The sequence below is a fragment of the Esox lucius genome, chromosome 16 (assembly GCF_011004845.1).
Source record: "Esox lucius isolate fEsoLuc1 chromosome 16, fEsoLuc1.pri, whole genome shotgun sequence".
NCBI classification, from domain to species: domain Eukaryota; kingdom Metazoa; phylum Chordata; class Actinopteri; order Esociformes; family Esocidae; genus Esox; species Esox lucius.
In genome coordinates this window covers 14036900-14060647 of record NC_047584.1, presented here as the reverse complement: position 1 = coordinate 14060647, position 23748 = coordinate 14036900, and the positions used below count along the sequence as shown (strand labels likewise).

Here is a 23748-nt window from a genome sequence, read left to right as displayed (position 1 = left end):
AAAAGAATTCCGGCTTTTCTGTTGGCAAAATGTCCTGACAGGGTGCTAGAGGGCTGTACCTAACAAACTGGCCACTGAGTGTAGGTATTCCTATAGTCTAGGTGGGTGAGGAAGGTGTGCAATAGAGATTTAATTATTTGCGGATTATTTGTGTCAGGATCACAATTCAATTGGGTCCAATGTGTTTGGGATGATGGTGCTGATGGGAGCCTTTAACAATGTTTCAAAGCATTTCATGACTACAGATTTGAGTACTGCTAAGGGATAGTGCTTGGCGTCCTGCCTTGACATCTTTGGCACAGGGATTTTTGTGGTCTGCTTGAATCCCATTGGAATCCTACTGTAGGTAAAACAATGTTATCATCTTTAGAGGACCAAAACGGAGGTGGCTGAAGCAGTGGTCATCTGGGGACAGTGGTTCCGCAAATATTTTTCATGAGTTACATTTTTTGGAAATTACTCTCAACTCAGTTTATACGTGAACTTACTGCAAATTTTCCCATTACCCTTTTGAAGCGCAGCACCTCCACACATTTGATTTCAACAGTTCACAGTTCAATCACATCATAATTTCATGAGACAGTGTGCTGCGTGGGATTGAGTCCTCCCAGACAACCATGTGAAGACTCTCTTGTAGTTTGACCTCCCACTCCCATGTTGGCATTTTGTTAAGCATATAGTGTACACCCTTAAGTAGCAGCTGGAAAATACATTTGACTAAGGTTATAGAAGTTGGTAAAAGTGGATACACATGTTAGTTGTAAGAACCGGTTTCATTTAGTGAGAGTCCCATGTGGTTTTACAGTGCTGTGTTTGACTAGGGTTTATTATCCTTCCTCCCATTTTCAGTAGAAGCATTGCCATGTACATGATTGAGCGGGGTTGTTAATATCAATTTTCTCCCTCCAATATCCACAACCACTTGAAGTTACTCACCTGAGGCATTGGGGCACAGAGACCTCTCACATCACGCACACAGAAACATGTCTGAATAATTAAACTCTCCTAGACACAATTTCCTGTTCATTTGCATGTAAAACAACAATCCTGAGTATGTGGTGGGATGCCCCCTCTGACCTGAATTGTTTTGTTGCATAGCTAAACCAGCATAAGGTTGGGAAATGCAACCACTCTCACGCTTTGAAGGCTGGAGTTCCCTTTGACTTGTCATGTAGGCCATCTTGTGGAACAAGTAGAAAGCAAGTGAAGGCCAACACCGAGGAATGAGAGCGTCACATGGTGTTAGATAATGTTTTCTCTCTGGGATCCACATCTCCTTCCTCTAGCTGTGCCAACTGCCATCCAGTCTACCATGCCATCCCATCAGACCTGGTAAACAGAATAAAAGATTCCTCGTAACATACATCAACAAGCGACCGCAGCTTCCACTTGTCGTTCGCACCAGCGGGCATACAGGATTTGATGACAGGTGTAGCTTATGGTAGACGACCTGGCAGAGGTTTAGAGAGGCTGTGGTGATTGAAGTTCTGCTCCAAGCATTTCCTGACTGAAAGGTTGACGTGCACCGAAAACTAGCCCTTCTGAACCACCCATTAATTATTATGTCTTGATGGGGAGGGAAAAATAGCATTTTTAATTTAAAAAATGTATGCACTCTGTCTGACCAAGGATGGATGCTTATCGCAGACAGCATGTTATTAGGGCCTAAGGAAAGGATCAAAGAGGAAAGCTGTGGCTTTAAAGGAATTCCTGGTGCTTATCCTAAAACAGACGAAGAAAGACACCACATAGTAGAAAATGTTGGGTATATTTTTAACAACCATGGCAACTGTAAACACTGACACCAGTAATTAGTTGCAATCTTTTTGTTAGTGGTAAATCTGTCTCTGAATGTATAGTAAAATCTGAATTTTGAATTCAATTTAGCAGTTAATATCTGTAGACAACCATTTTGGAGATGTAGTCCCACTCTGTCCTTTTGGATTGTTTCCACTTCAGTCATTGTAGTGTCCATTTGCTTTTTTGCCCCAATGTTCTGGATTTTTTCTTTAACTGAGGAACCTCCTTACAAGATTTGAGGTTCACCCTCCTGCATATGGCTTAGCATTTTATATGTCATATTATACTACCCACATGAAGATCGAGGTGAAGAAGACACCTTTAGGCTTCTTTTAGGACAAAGATAATGAAACCAAACCCAGGTCCATGTCAGTTCAATCCTGTCTGTGTATTTTAGCATAACATTTACATAACAGCTAGCCGATTATTTTAGATTTTCCAGAGTTGTAGAGGTTTAAGGCCAAGTTTATCCTGATAACTATCAGAAACGCTCATCTGAACTGCTTCATGAGCCCAGTGGTCTTGTCTGTAGTTGCTGTGGCTGGTTTCAGCACTCTAAGAAATTAAGTTGTTGCATCTGGTAGAAGAATGGAATGAGCTAATTAATGAACTGTACCAACTGGTGAATTCTGGAATGCCAGTATTTTTTTGCAAAAGATGTTGATAATTTCTTGCTGACCCGTTTATACAGTGTATTTGTTCTATATTAAAGTTATGCTAGTATTACAGATTAATTCTTCTCTTCAAGTACCTGTCTGTTTCATTTGTCTCACTTTCTGTACCAACAACAGTAGCTCATGGAAAAGGAAACAGGAAATGGGTCAGGGTTGCTGCTAGCTGATATGCACACCTCTCTCTTTGGTCTCTTCCTGAATACACGGTGGACCTTTAACCATGATAACAATCTCTGGGAGGAAACTCAATGCAGTCCATGTAGGCTGCAGAGTGCCACGGGGCATTGTCCAGGGGTCAGGAGCTAGAGTGTTACAAGGGGCCGTGACTCTGCACTGCTACTGGGCATATGTTATTTTTTGTGTTAGCGTTTAGTTTTTCAAAAGTTTTTTTCACACGCAATAAATGAATGGGTGTTGGTTTTCCTGGATTCCATTTTACGGTACTAATAATGTCATGACATCATAATGTGTATGAGGGGTGAAACGGTACGTGTATTCAGAACCATTCGGTACAGGGTCCACGGTGCCCCGTTCCGTACGCACTGCGACGCGAATAATACTTTAATCATGTTATAGCTAGTTGTCTTTCAAACCGTTCAACTCTGTTCCGGTTAGAAAGAAAGTTGTTTCGTCTCGTAGCTGCTCCGCTCAAGGTGCTTATTTAAACTGGTACAGCAGTTTTCTTATGAATGAATTAGCAGTTAACTAAATGCAAAGGAGCAACATGGCAAGCTAGAGCTAGAAGACACCCAAGTATTATTTAGGTCTCCCAACTGGAAACACTTTTTCTGTAAACTATAACTGCGAATGCCAACAAATAGTGGATAAAACTTCTACATTTAGTCTCTGTTCATTGACATAGCCTATTGGAGTGGCAAATATGAGTAAACATGACTACTCATTTACCGTAATTCCCCGGTACCATGTATAAACCGCACCAATAATTTTATTGCTTTGGATATATACAAACCCAAGTAAAACCACGCCTATATAAACCGCATTTGCCTGGAGAATTATGACTCATACGTGTATATATTGTACATTTATATTAAACATCTGTCATAGGGCGCTACCAAAATGAATTTGTTATAGAATTAAATGTTTTAGAAAAGCCTGTAACACCGATTGTATCATATTTGCTACATACGTTTCTGAGACCTCTATCTCGTCAACCAATCATCAGTGAAATAGTTCTCAGATGGAAACTGTTTAAAAATGTAAGCTTGTGTATTAGCCACATCCAAGTATTAAGTGCTATGGTTGAAAACAAATTAGGCATTAGTATTCGTTCAGGATAGACTGAAACTTCACTGTCTACAAGTTTCAGTAGCTACGTTATTATAAGCCTTAAATAAAACTGTTCACGGTTATATTGTGATCGATGAACTGCACCGACAAGGAACATATTGCTTTTGATTTTACATAGCATAGTTCATAGCGTAGTGGTTTGCTGTCCAACTGTCATTGTTTTATTAAGAAACAAATCGTTTGTGATCGTTTGTTTTCATTGTAGGCACTGTATAGCTAGACTAAAACTTTGCCACATTATAATAAACCTAAAGTAAAACTGTTTATGGTTATATTACAATGGACAAACTCCACCGACAATGAACACATTCCTCTTGGTATCGATTTACATTTTGTAGTTCACATAGCGTAGTGGAACCAGCCATGGAGTGATTGGAGTCATTGTTTTCATTACTGTATAGCTATTAGCTAGCCATCTACACAGGGGCGACTGGTCATTAAGGGCAGATGGGGCACAGCCCTACCTGTTGTCAACAGAAAGAACTGCAACAACATTATTTTTATTTCTCAAAGATTACTTCCTATAATTTATCTATGAATATAGCATCTTCCTAAATTGCATATAATTTGAGTTAGGATTTTATTCATTGGTTCATTGGTTCATTGGTCCCTGCCTTGCTGCTTCAGACTGCGTTCTGCCGATTTGAGTTTGCAGTAGTAGGCCATAGGCTAAGTGTGAATGTGGGGCTAGCCCTCTCTCACAATGCAATGTACATTGTACGTGTGAAAATATGTATACGCATGCGCAGAATGTTAGTGTGATCAATGTAGATCACACAAATTTGATGCCAAGTGGGGCTGTCAGCCGGTAGCCCCACTACAACGTAATTTTGTATTTTAGACCTGATTGGCTGTCAGCAAGAAGGGTAAGTTGTCTTCGCTAGCTTGTTAGCATCACAAACGCCAGATAACATGAGAAAATGAATAAAATGGATTTCATACTTGAGCACCAGTTTGAAACCCTGAATTTGGAGGAGAAACTTGAAGTAAAGCGAATTGGTGCCCATCAGCCACGGAATATTGTCATCAATCAAACTGCTGGTAGAAGTAACCGCGGGTTTAACGTGGAGTGGTTTTTTAAGAAAAGGTGGTTAATGGTTAACATACAAAAGAAAGTACTGTTTTCCATGTGTGCTATTTGGTGGAGATGGTACTTGGTCGAGGACTGGTTACAAAGATTTGAAACATCTTTCGGTGAGGATCTTGAGAGGATTGCAAAACATGAGAGCCGTGGGAGTTATCTGGACAATGCTGTGAAATTGGACTTACTTGGAAGGGTAAATGTCACAGCCCAAGTTGACAGTGCATACAGGTGCTCCATTGCGCAGCATAACAAACAGGTGGAGGAAAACAGGTACGTTCTCAGTCAGATCACAACATGTATTAAACTGTGTGGAAAATGTGAAACTGCACTGCGGGGCACAACGAGTCAGTGGACTCCCTGAATCCTGGAATATTCAGATGCATTTTCGAGTGTGAGAGCGACTCAAGACTTCAGAGGCACTATGACGCTCAGCCCATCTTCAAAGGGACATCTAGCACTGTATAAAACAAACTGTTAGACTGTATGTATGAAGTGTACATTGAGGAGATAATTGTTGCCATACAGGCAGATAAGACAACTGATATCTCCTGTAAATCACAAACGGTGGTTGTGTTGTGACACATGCTGCCTGACAATACAGTGACAGAGAGGTTTTGGGAGTTTGTGGAAGTCAAAGATAAAACTTGACTTGGCCTCTCTAATAGCATCAAGGGTATGCTGGAACCACTGAAGCTGAAAGAAATGCTGATCGCTCAGGCTTATGATGGTGCGGCTGTAATGAGTGGAAACGTCCAAGGGGTACAGACGCTAATGAAAGAGACCCACATACCCAGTTTGTTCACTGCTATGCTCACCAGCTGGACCTGACCTTGCAGCAACTTTGTTCAGCAAGGATGAGCATCCTGAAGGTGTTTTTTTCCCGATTTAACTGCTTTTGCCACCTTTTTCTCTGGCGCTCCAAAATGTGTTGCGGCACTTGCTGAGGCAACACCGAGACGCATTCCAAGGCCACCCACTGTACGATGGAACTTTAAAAGTAGGACTGTCAATGCAGTTTGGGAAAACCGAACTGCGCTGCTCCTGTGTATGGAGGACATGCGCACACAACCAGGATGGGGTGAGGCATACGGACCGAGCCTTTTGCAGCTGCTTTCTTCCTTATGCCAGAAGTTGATGTTTTATACCACACTCTGCAAAAACAGAGCATCGTTGCATCTAGGATTAGCAGTGCGCTCACCAGTTTCAAGGAGAATGTCCAGAATATACGGAAGCAAACTGATGAATGGGCAGCCACCGTTCACGATGGAACAGACAGGCCAGGCCGACAAGGAAGGCGTTCCGGAGGCATCCGAAACAGATGCCCAAGCCACCTCAGCTGACCCCTCTTGATGTGGAGGAGCAGCGGCCCTACTCTGAGCTCCTCCCGGGTGACCAAGCTTCTCAACCTATCTCTAAGGGATCGCCCAGCCACCCTGCGGGGGAAAGCTCATTTCGGCCGCTTGTATCCGGGATCTTGTCCTTTCGGTCATGACCCAAAGCTCATGACCATAGGTGAGAGTAGGAACGTAGATTCACTGGTAAATCGAGAGCTTCGCCTTGCGGCTCAGCTCTTTCTTCACCACGACAGACTGATACATCGACTGCATTACTGCAGAAGCTGCACCGATCCGTCCGTCAATCTCCCGTTCCATCCTTCCCTCACTCGTGAACAAGACCCCTAGATACTTAAACTCCTCCACTTGACGCAGGCACTCTCCACCAACCTGAAGTGGGCAAGCCACCCTTTTCCGACTGAGGACCATGGCCTCGGATTTGGAGGTACTGATTCTCATCCCCACCGCTTCACACTCGGCTGCAAACCGTCCCAGTGCATGCTGAAGGTCCTGGTTAGAAGGGGCCAACACGACAACATCATCTGCAAAGAGCAGAGATTAAATTGTGTGGTCCCCAAACCTGACACCCTCCGGCCCCTGGCTGCGCCTAGAAATTCTGTCCATAAAAATTACAAACAGAACCGGCGACAAAGGGCAGCCCTGCCGGAGTCCAACATGCACTGGGAACAAGTCTGACTTACTGCCGTACAGGGACCTGACAGCCCTTAGCAAAGGACCCAGGACCCCATATTCCCGAAGCACCCTCCACAGGATGCTGCGAGGGACACAGTCGAATGCCTTCTCCAAATCCACAAAACATTCCTAATTTAGGTTTGTAAATGTGACAGTGGTAATTTTACGTGTGAGAGAGAAGGAAAGCAATTACACAAGAAGCTCTCGCTCGTTCTCTCGCTCTCGCTCGCTCTCTCGCTCTCCTTCTCTCGCTCTCCTTCTCTCGCTCGCTCTCCTTCCTCTCGCTCGCTCGCTCTCCTTCCGCTCGCTCGCTCGCTCTCCTTCCTCTCGCTCGCTCGCTCTCCTTCCTCTCGCTCGCTCGCTCTCCCCCCCTCTCCAGTATGTGTACTACAACACCTGGTAGAATCAAGCCCCTCTGTCGTTTTGTGGGTATGTGTCGTTTCTGCTTAATCTATTCAAATGTCTGACATTGATTATAAGGATTGTTTATCATGGTCTGAGGTTATGGATTTTGTATGCCAGGCAAGACCATAACTACGACACAATGCCGTTCATAGAAACATTCCCACACCAAACAATATTTTTAATAAATCAGGTACCCTGCCAATAACTCACACTAAAGTGACTGAAAATATTTGCTCTGGGTAAAAAAAAGAGAAAGAAAAGCAGCAGACCTACCTCAGTAAGATAAACGCGCTAATCTGTAATGACATGATGCAGGAACGAACACGTACACACATTATGAACTAGAGGCCAGAAAATGAAGAATGATTTTTTTTTTTGGCAAGCTGAAAATCAAACAGTGTTTCAGTATCGCCACACCCCGAGATACAGATCATTTGCTCAGTCTTTTAGATTTCTTAAAGCACCTTGACGCTACCTGCCTCAAGGTTCATAAACAATATACATCCTAATTCATTGTAACATTTGTCTCACAAAACTCTGTCCGTAAAGTGTTGTGGTGAAAGCTGTTAAATGGTTGGTTGATTAAATACACGAAAGTGCTTTGTCATTCTCTAACCACAATGGCCAGTTCGTCCTGGGTGGCAGAAGCTATAATAATGGATCATGTACGCCTGTCCATCCTGACATCACCAGCTGACTTGAGAGGCAATGGGCCATAGAAAGGATGGCTTACAGGAGACTTTGTAAATCTCAAGGAAATCCTGCTATTTGTGAGCATTATTTGATTTGGTTTGATTTGTGGCAGTCCTTTGAGTCAGTAATTTCACAGTGCTCAGTTTGGGTCAGCTGACTATGAGAGCTAATCCGAAAATTACCCACTGAGGCTCAGAAGTAAATCCTCTAATTCCAATATGTATCAGTTTGACTTTTGACTTGGGGTGTTAGGTTTTACCAGATGAAATTGAACTGAATGTGAACTTTGAAGGGATTTATTTTGTCTTGCTTGCATTAATAAATCGTAGCAAAGAGCCAAATACAATGTCTTAAATAAACATTGTTTCTTAATTCGTTTCCTTGGTTCCCTTGTCCTGTGCCATACAAAGTATTTGAGTCAAGTATGTGACAAATGTATAAATGTCTCCAGTCCTTCTTTTAAAGAATACAAACTAACCACAGGGCTGTCCCTTGTTCCCTGGCAAAGACGCCATAGCCAGTTCCCCAGGGTTGATGGACGAGCCTGGTCTCCCGGCTCTCAGGCTGTCCTGTGCTCTGGGCTGTTCCCAAGGAACAGAGGCCCCCCTCTACCCTGGCTAACCAGACCCTGTCAGGGAGGCTAGAAAAAGGACACTTGAATGGCAGTCAGTCCATACCATTCTCTGGAAGGTCACGTCATTTCACCATTCTGTAGGGTAAACAAGAGTATTGGTCCTCCTCCAATGTTACTGTGGTCCTTCGGACTTTCAGAGAAGTCAACATGTACTGTGAATCACTAAGTAAGACCACAACAATGGTGCTGCTGGCTAAATGTTTTCTTTGGCTGCTGAATTCCTTAACCTAATGAATATAACAATATCAAGTCTAGGTAAGCTGTGTTTATTGGAAGTGTTAAGGGTAAATGGTTATTTCATCAGAGAATTTGTCAGATAGGCAATGTGAAAGAAGGGCCTCACATGTCTAAATTCACACAGACAATCAAAGAAACAGACATACCATGAAAAGCATATAGCTAAAGTAGGAGTAGAATATGTTTATGTAATTTCCCCTTCCCCCTCTAATTCTGCCTGGGAAACCTATTTCTGTGTTCTGTTGAGTCTGAAACTTTAGACAGCATTTCATTCTCTTTGATGATAAGGATGATGATTCATAAATCCAGTGGCAGTTATCCAAAGCCACTGTGCCTCAGGCTTTAAAGACTGAGACAGTTAGAGGGATTCTAGGAGTCCTCCAGAATAGCTTTTGATTATGTCATATTTTGTGTTGATCAGCCATAACATTATGACCACTGACAGGTGAAGTGAATAACACTGATAATCTCATTATAATGGCACATGTGCAGTGGTTGGAATATATTAGGCAGCAAGTGAACATTCTGTCCTCAAAGTTGATGTGATAGAAGCAGGAAAAATTGGCAAGCATAAGGATTTGAGCGACTTTGACAAGGGACAAATTGTGATGGCTAGATGACTGGGTCAGAGAATCTCAAACTGCAGCCCTTGTGGGGTGTTCACGGTCTGCAGTGGTCGGTACCTATCAACAGTAGACCAAGGAAGGAAAAGCGGTGAACCAGCGACAGGGTCATGGGCGGTCAAGGCTCACTAATGCACATGTTGAGAGAAGGCTGGCCCGTGTGTTCTGATCACACAGACGAGCTACTGTAGCTCAAATTGCTGAAAAAGTTAATGCTGGTAATGATAGAATGGTGTCAGAAAAAAAAGTGCATCGCAGTTTGTCGCATATGGGGCTGTGTAGGCACAGACCAGTCAGGGTCCCCATGCTGACCCCTGTCCACTGCCAAAAGCACCTACAATGGGCACGTGAGCATCAAAACTGGACCACGGAGCAATGGAAGAAGGTGGCCTTGTCACCAAGAATCATGTTTCTCTTTACATAACGTGGATGGCCGGGTGCGTGTGCATCGCTTACCTGGAAAATGCATGGAATCATGATGCACTATGGGAAGGCAAACCCGCGGAGGCAGGGAGATTCTTTGGGCAATATTCTGCTGGGAAACCTTGGGTCATGCCATTCATGTGGATGTTACTTGGGCCTGTACCACCTACCAAAGCATTGTTCTTTTGGCTGTTACTCAAAATGTATTCAAGTTAGAGTTATATAATGGATATGGGCTTAACAGTGCAGGCTCTCGGCTTTCATTTGAGGGTATTCACCTCCAAATTGGAGGAAAGGTTTAGGAATTACAGCTCTTTAATTTGTAGCCCCCTATTGTTCAAGGGACCAAAAGTAATTGGACAACTGACTCAAGCTGTTCCAAGGACAGGTATGGGCTATTCCTTTGTTAATTATTCATCAATTGGGCAGGTAAAAGGTCTGGAGTTGATTCCAGTCAAAGGAGCTCTCAATGCAAGTGAAACAGGACATCCTTAGGCTGCAAAAAAAATTATCCATCAGGAACATTAGGGGTGGCCAAATCAACAGTTTGGTACAATCTGAGAAAATAAAAACGCACTGGACACAAAAAGGCCTGGACATTCAATGCAGACAACAGAGGTCTGCAGTGAATGTCCAGGCCTTTAGGATCCTTTCCATGGTAAAGAAAAACCCCTTCACAACATCCTGCCAAGTGAAGAACACTCCAAGAGGTAGGCATATCATTATTCAAGTGAACCATAAAGAGAAGACTTCACGAGAGCAAATACAGAGGGTTCACCATAAGGTGCAAACCATTCATAAGCCTCAAAAATAGAAAGGCCAGATTTGACTTTGCCAAAAAAACACACACAAAAAACAGCCCAGTTCTGGAACAGCATTCTTTGGACAGATGAAACTAAGATCAACCTGTACCAGAATGATGGGAAGAAAAAAGTATGGAGAAGGCTTGGAACATAATCTGTAAAACACAGTGTGGTGGGCATGCATGTCTTCCAATGGCACTGGGTCACTAGTGTTTATTGATTATGTGACTGAAAACAGAAGCAGCCAGATGAATTCTGAAGTGTATATGGATATATTGTCTCCTCAGATTCAGCCAAATTCAGCAAAGTTGATTGGACAGTGTTTCACTTTACAGATGGACAATGACTCAAAACATGCTGTCAAAGCAACCCAGGAGTTTTTTAAGGCAAAGAAGTGGAATATTATGCAATGGCCAAATCAATCACATGCTCTCAACCTGATTTGAGTATGCATTTAATTTGCTGAAGACAAAACTTCGAGCAGAAAGACCCACAAACTAACAACAACTGAAGACCACTGCAGTTTAAGGCCCTTGCAAAGCATCACTAAGGGTTTGGTGATATCCATGCGATCCAGACTGCAAGCAGTCATTGGCTGCAAAGGATTCTTGACAAAATATTAAAAACGAATCTTATTTATGATTGTGTTCATTTGTTACATTTGAGCCCCTGAAATAAGATGACTGTGTATGAAAAAGGTTGCAATTCCTGGATGTTTCTTATGATATATTTTTTTCAACCTTTTGAATTAAAGCTGAAAGTCTGCACTTCAATTGCATCTCAGTTGTTTCATTTCAAATCAGTACAGAGTGTACAGAGCCAAAATTACGAAAATTGTGTCAGTGTCCAAATATTTTCTGCTGGGTGCGTATTTGTCTGTGTTGTATTTACTGCTCAAAAAATGTAAGGCAGTCAGTGATGATGGCACCCATCGCTGCATTTGTCAGTCACAAAGACATGGTTATCAAACTTCTTCATTTTCAATAATTTAAATCCTAGACAACTGTTACATCTAACAATTTACATATCCCATAAGGCCTTATTTTGAAGTCATAATACAGTGGCTAGAAAGTCATGGTTGAAAAACTTTCAAAACCTTTTGAAAATGTCTTGATTTCCAAAAAAGAGAACCTGGGAACTTTACCAGAATTTGGCCTGCAGAAGAATGGGTGATTGGGTGAATGGAATTGAGCCTAAGTTTTGACCGCAAGTTTGATTTTTTTAGCAAAATCATTTTAGACTCTGTATGGTTAGAGTTAGAGCTGAGAGAAACTTTCCTAAAAAATGTGTTAATGCCTAAACCAACATAAAAATAAACTCTTTAAACTAGTGGCCTACGGTGCTGGTCTTGACTAGAAGAATTGTGAGGTTCTCTTCTGCATTATTAAACATTGCCAGTAAACCTGGAGAAGTTAAGATGGACTTTTGTCATGTTAACCACCAAAACCAGAGGTAGCATCAGAAGCTAGAATCTTTTGATATCCCCTGAAAACCGGATGTGTCAGGCCACATCCCCTAAAAACAAGGCGCATTCAGGACGCATTTGTTCTTGAAGTAAACAAAGTGAAATATGAAAAAATGATACTGTATTAACGAAAGGTAGGCCAACAGAAACTAAGAAATGGTTTAAATGTGTGCTTTTTATCCACAGGTGTAATTGTGTGACACACCAGTCAAAGACCTGCATGTGTGAAGCTGAGGCCAGCAATGGAACCCTGGCCTGCAGTGGCCTGGGTCCTACTGCTGACGGTCATTGCTGATTGGCTAAAAACCGCCCAATCAAAGGACTTCACAGAACAGGACATTATCTACCTCCATCCTTCAAGTAAGAACCAGGCTTCAATAAAACATTACTAAGAGTGTTCCCAGATAAGTGTGCTGTTTCAAGATATCCCAGACTAATTGCATGAAAGCACTGTGAATGAGTTGAAATCTAATTCCATGTCCTTCCATGCAGCACACATTACATTGTCATCTCAATATAACCGGTTGGTCTTGGTACTATGAAACCATTCCAGCAATTTATGAAAATATGCACGTCTTAGTCTTACCTAAGAGATCACTCTGCACCAGTTTTTTTCATTCAGAGATCCCTATTCAGCCACAATCTTCAGAACACAATTATCCCAGGGATTGGATGACTTAAAAATAAAACTAATGGTCAGTCACTCGACCAACTAACTAATCCCTAACTGAACATTGTAGGCTTATAGACCAGCGCTAGTGTGAGTCCTTCGGTTTCCTGTAAAACACATCATTACAATGAGTCTGTCAAAACAGCCTTGCCTGGAGTAGAGGCTACTGTGTGACTTCTCCCTATTTCTGTGGTGTCCAATATTGGATTATTACCTCCTCGCGGCTAATCTCAATGGGCTCGGGAGAGTCAAAGATTGGGAGGTGCCCTCTGAAACAAATACCGCTATACTGATCTGCTTCTTATCATACTGCTCCCTCAACCAGAGAGTGGGCCGGCACGTGCACACCTGGAAGAGAATGCTTCTAAAATGAATTAGCACTAAAGCTTATATCCTGCCCATTTTATGTGTTTGTTACATCAACAGGTTAAGAAAAAGGCTACTGTAGCTGAACAACCTAAGGTAGCAAGGGCTAGTGAATTGAGCTGGACATGGCGACTTTATAAAGAGACAGTTCTGTGTAAGTAGCCCCCCCCCCACCCCATACTTTGAGAACCACTACATTAAACGGGGCCCTTTACGCAATCTCTTGTAATTTATGTTTATCCCAAACCTAAAGAATTCTCTATTCCAATGTTCACTGACCCTTGATGTTGGCTAAAGGCTGCGCAGGAATAGCTGTTAGGCATGTGTCTCCAATGAGCTTGTAATCCACAGCCAAAACAGACATATCCACAGCTGGTCCAGCAACTGTCTCCTTCCTCTCCTCTACACCAGCCGCGCCGGCTCTTTGATCTAAGGTATGGGGTCACGTGATTCTAAGCATAGCTACCCGGCACAGCGGGATTCCCCACAGTCACCCATGTTGTCACTGCCCTCTGCTCTCTTTTGTCTCATCTGCACATTAGCCCAGTATTCTCAAACATAGCCCAGTATGTTCTGGCATGGCCAGAATGGGGACATTTATTAATTGGTCATCAGTGTCAATTATATGGTGTTCCTGAGACAAGGGAATAGCTGCTTTCCGTAACATTGGTTCCTCAACTTTCTCTCTCCAGTGTTCCATGACAGGCTGGGTTACTGTAGAGGGGCATATGCCGGTATAACCCCCCCCCCCCCCCGATCAGGTTTTGCCACAACCCTAACTCTCCCCAGGAAGCGGTCATACTAGAGGTCAGCTAACTCTCCCCAGGAAGCGGGCATACTAGAGGTCAGCCCTCCCACGTCTCTTAAGATCTGTGGCTCTTTCATCACAGAAGCAGAAGTCCCTGGATCAGGTTAGCACCATGCTGGCTTTCCAGGATACGGCTCCATATCCGTGTCGGCTCAAGGCCACCCCTCTAGTCCCACTGCAGACCTTTTTTTTTTTTTTTTTTTTTTGGGGGGTGGGGCAGCAAGAGAGACTTTCAGTGGTGTGTTTCAATTGTTTTGTCTCTTCATATGAGAAGGCAGCTAGGAGGTGGTTTGGTAACTTAACAGACATACTGGGAGGTTAAGGTAGAAGGGTCAACGTCTAGCTTGCAGTGAGGCATGCTGGGAGATGAAGAGAAGTCAAGTCGACCTAGCTGTGAGGGTGATGGGCATCCTAAATACAACCCTAGTCCCTACATATTGGACTCCTTCTCACCAAGGGCCAATGGCTGACACCGAGCACAACATAGGGAATTGGGACGTAACCGTGGTGATTGGCAGCAAGATTTGTGTTCTAAATGAAGTTAGCCTGACCTGCAGACATGCAGCTGTCACTGGGGCCAATCACATTAACGTAATGGTGCGAAACTGAAAAAAACTAACTGCCTCCTCGTTTGTTTGATCACAGCAGATGGCAGCCGTGGACATTTTCCATCCTCTGGGGAGCGTGCTTTGAAAAGGGTGGGACCCACTGGGCTGCATGCTTTTAGTTGGGACGCTTCGCTGAATTTGCGTAGTGCACTTGTCACTATAGGTCTTTATCAGAACCATATGTGTGGAAAAAGGGAATTTCTTGTTTGGTGACTACAACTACAGAAATATAATTAAGCTTGCTTCCAAGACTTCCCCAAAACAGTGTGGTCTCCTGGTCCAGAGGTGGAACTGTTCCTCTTATTTACCCAGATGTTCTATTCTTTTCGGTCCCAATTTCATAAGCTAATTATTTTGGCATTAACTTGCTAATATTATTCAATGTTTTAGGGCCTCGGGTCACTGAGCCTACATGTGTGATGGCTGTGGCTGTGTCACTGACTGTGCTTGCACCCTGTGTATGATTTACTATTTGGTGTGTGTGTGTAATACATGTGTGTATGTTATTACAGCCACTCCATTTCCAGGTGGGTTTAAATGCTTCACCTGTGAAGAGGCACCTGACAACTATGAGTGTAATCGCTGGGCGCCAGACCTGTACTGCCCACAAGGTGAGTCAGACCATTAGGGCAAAATATACATATCACAACCATTGATAAGTACATGACCAACAGAGTGACTGCACCCAACTGATTTGGCTTGTAGAGTTTGATACACGAGCCATAACCAAGGCCAGAGATGGACAAAATGTATTTTAAAATAAGATACACTTAAAATGAAGGTATTTGGTATCAAAATAAGCTACAAAATACAGCAGCCACACCATGCATCAAAATAAACTACTGTATTTTTGTATTTCAAAAATACTTTTACAAGGGAGCATTATATCACTTCGCAAACCTTCCATCAATCGGCCTGTTTGATCTGTCCCTTCACCAGTACACTGACTCAGTTGATTCCATCTATCAGCGTATTTGATCTGTCCCTTAAACAGTACACTGACTCAGTTGATTCCATCTATCAGCCTATTTGATCTGTCCCTTAAACAGTACACTGACTCAGTTGATTCCATCTATCAGCCTATTTGATCCATATACAGTCTATGATTTGATCTGTCCCTTAAACAGTACACTGACTCAGTTGATTCCATCTATCAGCCTATTTGATCCATATACAGTCTATGATTTGATCTGTCCCTTAAACAGTACACTGACTCAGTTGATTCCATCTATCAGCCTATTTGATCCATATACAGTCTATGATTTGATCTGTCCCTTCACCAGTACACTGACTCAGTTGATTCCATCTATCAGCGTATTTGATCTGTCCCTTAAACAGTACACTGACTCAGTTGATTCCATCTATCAGCCTATTTGATCCATATACAGTCTATGTTTTGATCTGTCCCTTAAACAGTACACTGACTCAGTTGAATCCATCTATCAGCCTATTTGATCCATATACAGTCTATGATTTGATCTGTCCCTTAAACAGTACACTGACTCAGTTGATTCCATCTATCAGCCTATTTGATCTGTCCCTTAAACAGTACACTGACTCAGTTGACTGGGTAGACAATGTTTGATATCAACAGCTTTTCTCTGCCTAACGAATCATGCGATAAATCAGACATATGCAACCAAATATTAATGTTTAACAGTTTGCTAATGACTCATAATTGTATCCTAATTTAGTTGGTGTTTGGTAATGAAGGGCCTACATTGCATCAGAAACACTGACTCAATGACAAACAAGTCATTCATAAGAATACAACTGATGGCACCTAGTTTCTAAGGAATTAATCATTTGATTGTTAATCATAAATATTATAATAAATGTTTCTGGCAGTCATTCATGCAATGGTATGCAAAATCATGATCCTGCTAAACAGCTACTTGGGGTACAATCATTTAGCAATCAATTATTAATTTATCAATCATTGGACACCTATTTGGATGTTGAAAACAAACATTTTAACACTTTGTCAACAGTTTTTAAATGATCAAGATGTTTTGATTTTAAATGTAGCCAGAAATGTAATCAAAATATAGGAACAGAACTTGTGAAAGAGTATTATCCCAACTCCAACCACTGAATCTATTGAGAGCCTCAGAATATAGGTATAGAGGACACATACACATTAATAGTGCAGTAAGAACATTTAAACTCCAGTAGAGATTTTCTGTTCTGATGTCAAGTCTGGGCAAATTACTGAGTAGGCACCAATCAGAGGCAGCATTTTTATGTCATCATGTAGACTACTAGCAGTATTTAACAGTATTTCTGAACTACAAAACACTAATGTATTTTGATATAAAATATGAAGCCATTTTCTTTAACCCTATCAATTATATTATTATAATTATTATATTATTAAATAATATTTAATAATATATATTATATTATTAAATACGAAATTATATTTTGTATCATAAATACTGCCCATCCCTGATTAAGGTCATATCTTAGACTCCAGAAATACTGAGGTCAAAATACTGACTAAACCCAACCCCAACTGGAGCAAATGATTGAGCTCCAAAAGGAAAATATATGCTTTTTTTCAGAGCATGAACTGAATAGAATTATCATTTTATGTCCAATTCTCTCTTGAAACAACATTGTCTATCATGTTTTATAGCATTTCTGATTTCATTGTTTAATTTGGGCTCAGAGAACAACTTTATCTGTACTTAAATCAATGCAAAATCCCAAGATAAACATTTAAAAGTAAATCACAAAAGCAAGCTATTACAAGAGATTGTGAAATTGTGATTTACCTATAGGCAAGTTCAAAAAGTTAGCTAACTGAATTCTAATTGCTTTATAAAGTATGTACTTTGCTTTATAAAGTGTTATGTTTTTGTAGAACTGAATATGTTATTCAGCATGTAAAATGTTAATGAAAAGACTTCTGTGGCCTCAATGGTAGATACAGGCCTGGCCATGACAGGCCCGGAATAGATTTGTCTTTGAGGTGTAGTTTAATGTGGGTGTCTCTTGGCGTGGCAAATAAACACCTACCTGTCAAAACCAACAACCAGCCTTTTCCCTCCAATTGCTGCAAGGGCTACTGATAGAAGTTTGGAGGTTGAGAACTGTCCACCCAAGAACTTCTCCACCCAAGCCCCTCAAAATGAACATGTTCCTATGCCACATAAACCAGGAGAGAGGATGTGTAATGGTGGAAGAGTGGGAGTAGCTAGTAAGCTATCCTACCTAGCCACCAGTACAATTGTGATAATGTTTAGCAAAATGATAGCAAACTAAACATACTACACATTTTTGGGGACCCGTTTTGGCTCGACAATGCCACTTTTATAACTGGTTGCCCAAAATCCCAGAATTGATCTTTTCAAGTCCTATCCAGGCAGTAATAATACAATGTAAAGTTGTGCCTTATCTCTGTCCTAGATAGGCCTACTCCTACTATGTATTTAGATTAGGCATTCTTTTCTTCTGAGTGCTGTCACCAAATTATAAATGACCTTTCTGTTTGTTCAATGGAAGCCTCTGTACCTGTTTATTATTACCTATATTTCACCCTGGTGCAGACATGTTTAGCTCATAAATATATTGCTGCTTAAAAGAGAGTTGACTGTCTCGACCACTATCCGACAGATTTACGGGACACGCTTAATGATTCAGTTAATCTTAGCCAAGCCCTAGAAAGACCCATTTGTTGTACTAATAACGGACTCTTAGATCTTTGGATAGACACTCGCAGTACTTCGCCAGACCCGAAAACACACTCTATATGGGATTAGGGAGTTTGGTGAAAGGATGCAATTCACCAAAACTATTGGCATTTCCTCCATGTTTTACTAGACTTCATTTTAAAAGTGACAATAGTGACATCCGACAACTCTGGTAGGCTCCCATTGGGATTTAACAGATTTTTCAAACATCAGTTTCGATCTGATTTAGATTGGTCAGGTCATGACCAGATGATATACTTAGATTGTAAAATTGTCTGTTCTTGTGTACTTGTAAAATAATGACATCTAGCCATATATGGCATTGAAGTATATCAGATGCCGTATGGTAATGGATTCAATTCAACTAGGTAGCCTACTTGAATTGAAGGGGTAAAATTAGAGAGAGAAAAAATGATGTATTGTCTCATCTCATTTGGCACTCAAATGTTAAGCTAACTGAACTACACTGCTCCAAAAAATGAAGGGAACAATTAAGGGAACACATAATTATCACAGTATAACACCAAGTCAATTAACCCTTGTGCGCCCCTCAAATGTACTACCCTTTGGACACCTTGGTGGACAAAAATGTACATGTACAATAAACTGACATAAAATATTTCCAGCTTTTTTTTTCATAAATCTCTTAAACAACTTGAAACCTGCTCAAAACAACCAAACATTCAATAATTTTCAGGATTTTAACCCTTTAAATGCCAGCTTGATTGTTTGAATTACCTCGTTATTTATTACAAAAAAATCATTAAAAACATTATATTTTCCATATAATAAATAGTAGGGGCATGGGGCTTTGGTGGTGATTAGAGTCTTGGATATGTCAAAGATTTGCAACAAAATGTATTTGATTGCATTAGTATATTTTATGTAGTGCCAGATACTCCCTCTGGACACCTTTGTGGACAAAAATGTTCCATTGACTTCCATTAAAAACACACTTTTTCATCTCACTGCCATTAGAGTATAAAACCATGCATTATGTAATGTAAGCATTTCATTTAGATGAAATTTTGACTGTATTCCATCACACACACGCGCACACACAGGCGCGCACACGTGCACACAAACTCTTCTACCAGATTTAACCATTTTCCCATTGTAGGCCAATGGAAGAAATTGTGTGTGTGGGGGTGGGTGTGTGTGTGTGTGTGTGGGTGTGTGTGTGTGTGGGTGTGTGTGTTTGCGTGTGTGTGTGGTGGAATACAGTCAAAATTTCAAATATCACTACTTTTTCTTCAAAATGGAATGCTTACATTACAGAATGCATGGTTTTATACTCTAATGGCAGTGAGCAAAATTTGACCTGCAGCCCATTCAGGTTACATGGGTAGAACAGCTCCCCCAGGATGGCACGTCTTATTTACTATCTTTAATATTGTCAACAGAGTCCAGATACTGTTACACGCGTCACATGATGAATCTGGAGGGGGACAGTCTCTCTGTGACAAAGCGTTGTGTGGCTCTGGATGACTGCCTCTCTACTGGATGCTCTGAAGACCATGAAGGAAACAAGGTGAATTGTCTCCCAAGATGCCTATGTTTTCCAGATATGCCAGATTATTCCTGGAATGGAGGATGGGAATAAATAGGAATTCTTGGAATTTCCTTAACAGGTTTGAAAACATAATATTCAGAAAATGGCATGGCTAAAGTCAACAAGAATAATTAGACCAAAGAAACCCTTCCCAAGGTCATAGAATCATCCGAATGGGATTAGAATGGGGAAAGTTAATGGTTTGGCCTGGTGCTGGGAGGTTATTGCGAGGTATTAATCTGGTTGACTTTGGGTATGGCATTTTTTTTTACTGGGACCCTTTCAGTCATTACTTTGAGGTAGGTAGTTGTTTTTGGTGCCAAATATCTCCAACAGGGAAACATTCATGATTAAATTCGGATCTTAGGTAGTAGTTGATGTCTAAGCTAGAGTCTGGTCAGAGCCAGGGTCAAATAAGGTGAACATGGCCCCTTTACATTACGGTCCTGTCCACATCACCACCACTTAAACGTGCTTTGGAGTTAATCCGAAAATCCTCCAAAAGTGTTCCAGATAACATAAAGAGGAGGCTTGAACTGTCTCACATGCTGTCATCATAATCCCTGTTGAAAGGTGAGTGTCCTCGCTACCTCAGAAGTCTGCACCATGGCCTGTAAAGGAAGAGGCACGGATATTCAGGGAGAACGAGATGAGGGGCTGTATCTAATGTTGAAACTGTCCTCCTGTAGGTCTGCACAGCGTGCTGTGAAGGGAATATCTGTAACCTTCCTCTACCCTGGAACGAGACCGAGGCAGTGTTCGCCACTACCTCACCCCTCAGTGGTACGGCAGGGCTCACAGGAAGCTACACGCTAACATCGGTCTTCCTCACCCTCCTTATCTCCAGCGGTGTCTGGGACACAGACGTATAATGTTCAAAAGCCTACTCTAATAGTTGATGGATTCAACGAACATCCAATGGAAATGGTAGGGAATGAGTTTATTACCTTTTATTGTTATGCAGGGCCTCAATAAAACAAGCACTTAAACAGGACACTGATTCTGCATCTATAACACAGCAATGTAGCGGTCAATCATGAAGGGTGCAACATCGAAGTCTCTCCCTGGTACTCTTCTGCATATATGCAAGGACAAGAGTAAACATAGAAATGTGTTGTGACATGTATGGACTCGTCTGCAAACTATACTATAAGAGCTACAACATTTCCAGAAGAAACATGGAAAGACAGCAGTATATGAGGGTAATTTTTTTTTTTTTTAAATGTTCACATTTGTGAGTCAGTACCCCATGTTGTATGTTTGACACATGTACATATAAATAGTATTTATTTTTTTATCCAACATTGTTGTTAGAAAGTGAATGTGTGAAGTCGTACTTGTAGGTTTCTATAATAACGTATGAGTAAAGTGCGTACTACATACAGCTAAAGTTGGAAGTTACATACACTTAGGTTGAAGTCATTAAAACTCATTTTTCTACTTTGAGTAATTTTTCCGAAAAAAGTTTAGACAAACTTTATAATTCATTATAACAATTCCAGTAGGTCAGATGTTTATATACACTAAGTTGACTGTGCCGTTTTACAGCTTGGAAAATTCCAGAAAATGTCATGGCTTTAGAAGCTTCTAATGGGCTAATTGACATAATTTGAGTCAATTGGATTTGTCATTTGAGTCACCTGTGGGTGCATTTCAAGGCCTAACTTCAAACTTAGTGCCTCTTTGCTTGACATCATGGGTAACTAAAAATAAACCCGCTAAGATCTCAGAAAAAAATTGAAGACCTCCACCAGTCTAGTTCATCCTTTGGAGCAATTTCCAAACAATAGTATGATATATAAACACCTTGGGACCAGGCAACTGTCATACCACTCAGGAAGGAGACGTGTTCTGTCTCCTAGAGATTAAGATATTTTGGTAAATCAATCCCAGAACATTGGCAAATGATCTTGTGAAGATGCTGGTGGAAACCGGTACAAAATAATCTATAGCCACAGTAAAATGAGTCTTATATCGACATAGCCTGATAAACCGCTCCGCAAGGAATAAGCCACTTCTTCTACAAAACTGCAATAAAAAAGACAGACTATGGTTTGCAAGATTGACAGATTGTACTTTTTGGAGGAAACAAAAATTTAACCCTTTGGCAATGCAATGCTACCAAATACTAATTGAGTGTATGCAAAACTTCTGATCCACTGGATATGTGATGAAAGAAAAAGCTGAAATAAATCACTCTATACTATTGTTCTGACATTTCACATTCTTAAAATAAAGTGATCCTAACTGACCTAAGACAGGGAATCTTTGCCTGGATTAAATGTCAGGAATTGTGAACAACTGTTTCTAAATATATTTGGTTCAGGTGTATGTAAACTTCCAACTTCAACTGTATTCCCTTTTTCCACCTGGAACAGATGACTCAGACACTGCTCCTTCTTTTATGTCTAGATTGTGGAAAGTATTTCTAACATGGAAAAAGAGCCTGGCGCCTATCAAACGATTGAGATGTTTTTGTTGTGGGAAAACAATTTCCTCAAATCTAAAAAAGGATAAAAGTTAATTAGAGGTCTATTTTTGGTTCAAAATTTTTCAATTATTAAATGTATATCTACATTTCTTGATACAGTTTGAGGTAGAGTGAGCTACCACAGTAGCTAAGCACGGCTCATTGTTTGGGCCAGACTTGGGAGCTGTGCTGTTAGCTTAGGACTTAACGCATTGATATTTAATCATTGCAGCATTGGTGAAAGGCAAGCAACAATAAATGTGTGCACAAGTTGTTACATTCTCTTTAGGCATTCTCCCTTTCCTCACCGCTGTGTGTTTTCTGTTTTCATGATACGTCCCTCTAATGTTTGTACTGTGTTCAGTTCTGTGACTTTCTCATCCATCACCCTCTAAAGGCCGGACTTTAAAAAATGCGGAGTTAGCAAAGTGTTATTGTTCTCTAGGTTTTATGATTAGTTTAGGCTGACTGCCTGAGACACAATGGAGACTGGTCACTTCCCTCTCCCGAGCTGGGTTCAATTAATATTGGAAATATTTTCAAATACATTTTTTTTGTTGTTAGATTATTTTGCTTTAAGGGACCATAACCATAGTATCACAAATGACAAACCCCATTTTCCTGGCACGTCTAATAGACTAGAGCAAATCCTAAAAGGATTTGAAAGATTTCCAATAGAATCTGAGCCCAGTTCTGCCCTCCTCTCTGTCACCCTGGCTGTTCAGTAGAACTAATCCAACAGTAAGAAGAAAACTGTGAAGCGTGACTAAGAACAAAATGTATTTTTCTCTGGTAATATTCCTAATTGTGTTTATTTTGTTATAGGGTAACAAGGGCTAGAACATGTTATGTCCCTTTAAACCATTCTGGCAATACTAGATTTTCCTTTTAAAATATCTTACAGGGATTTTTGTATTGTGAGTTGAGAGCCAACATATCTTGCCAGATGTTGCCTTAAGTCATTCTAGAGAAACAGTGTATCACTCGTGGAAGTGCTTGTGCATGATCTTATCAAATGTTGATAAAAGATGCTGCATGTCATGTTGTGCCAATTGATGTCATGTAAATATCTTCTTTTTTTTATATGCATCATCTATGTAAATAATTCTGTATTTAGATGTGAATTACTTTGTAACTTCATATTAAAGATGAAGACATGACTGCTGAGCTAATGGTGTATAAGTAGTGTGTTATTTGAGTGACTCCTAAATACTTGTAGTTCTGGATACCAGATTCAATCAACAGTTAGACAAAACTGGACCTGAATAGCCATGTAGGGTTATATTATCAGACTAGAGAATTAGCAAGATATTTCACTGAAGCAAAAATGTGTAACACTTTGCAGTGGGTCAGTTCTTCAGGCCAGAATCATTTGATTGATGTCCTCTTCTTACCATGCTGTT

The 23748-nt window shown here is 41.0% G+C and overlaps 1 protein-coding gene across 2 annotated transcripts in view; it reads left to right on the top strand.

Moving 5' to 3' along the window:
- The window catches only part of lypd6 (LY6/PLAUR domain containing 6), a 37593-nt gene extending 14081 nt beyond the window's left edge, over positions 1 to 23512 (top strand). The window contains exons 2-6 of one of the 2 annotated variants that reach the window (XR_002197951.3): positions 12363 to 12536; positions 15141 to 15239; positions 19727 to 19854; positions 20565 to 20802; positions 20895 to 23512. Coding sequence is in view for 1 of the 2 variants with exons in the window: in XM_010879935.3 (XP_010878237.1) it covers positions 12419 to 12536; positions 15141 to 15239; positions 19727 to 19854; positions 20565 to 20747 (528 nt within the window). In the remaining variant the exon portion in view is untranslated. Of the gene's footprint in view, positions 1 to 12362; positions 12537 to 15140; positions 15240 to 19726; positions 19855 to 20564 lie in introns of both variants that reach the window. The other variant, XM_010879935.3, reaches the window with a different exon arrangement.
- The last annotated feature ends 236 nt before the right edge of the window (positions 23513 to 23748 follow it).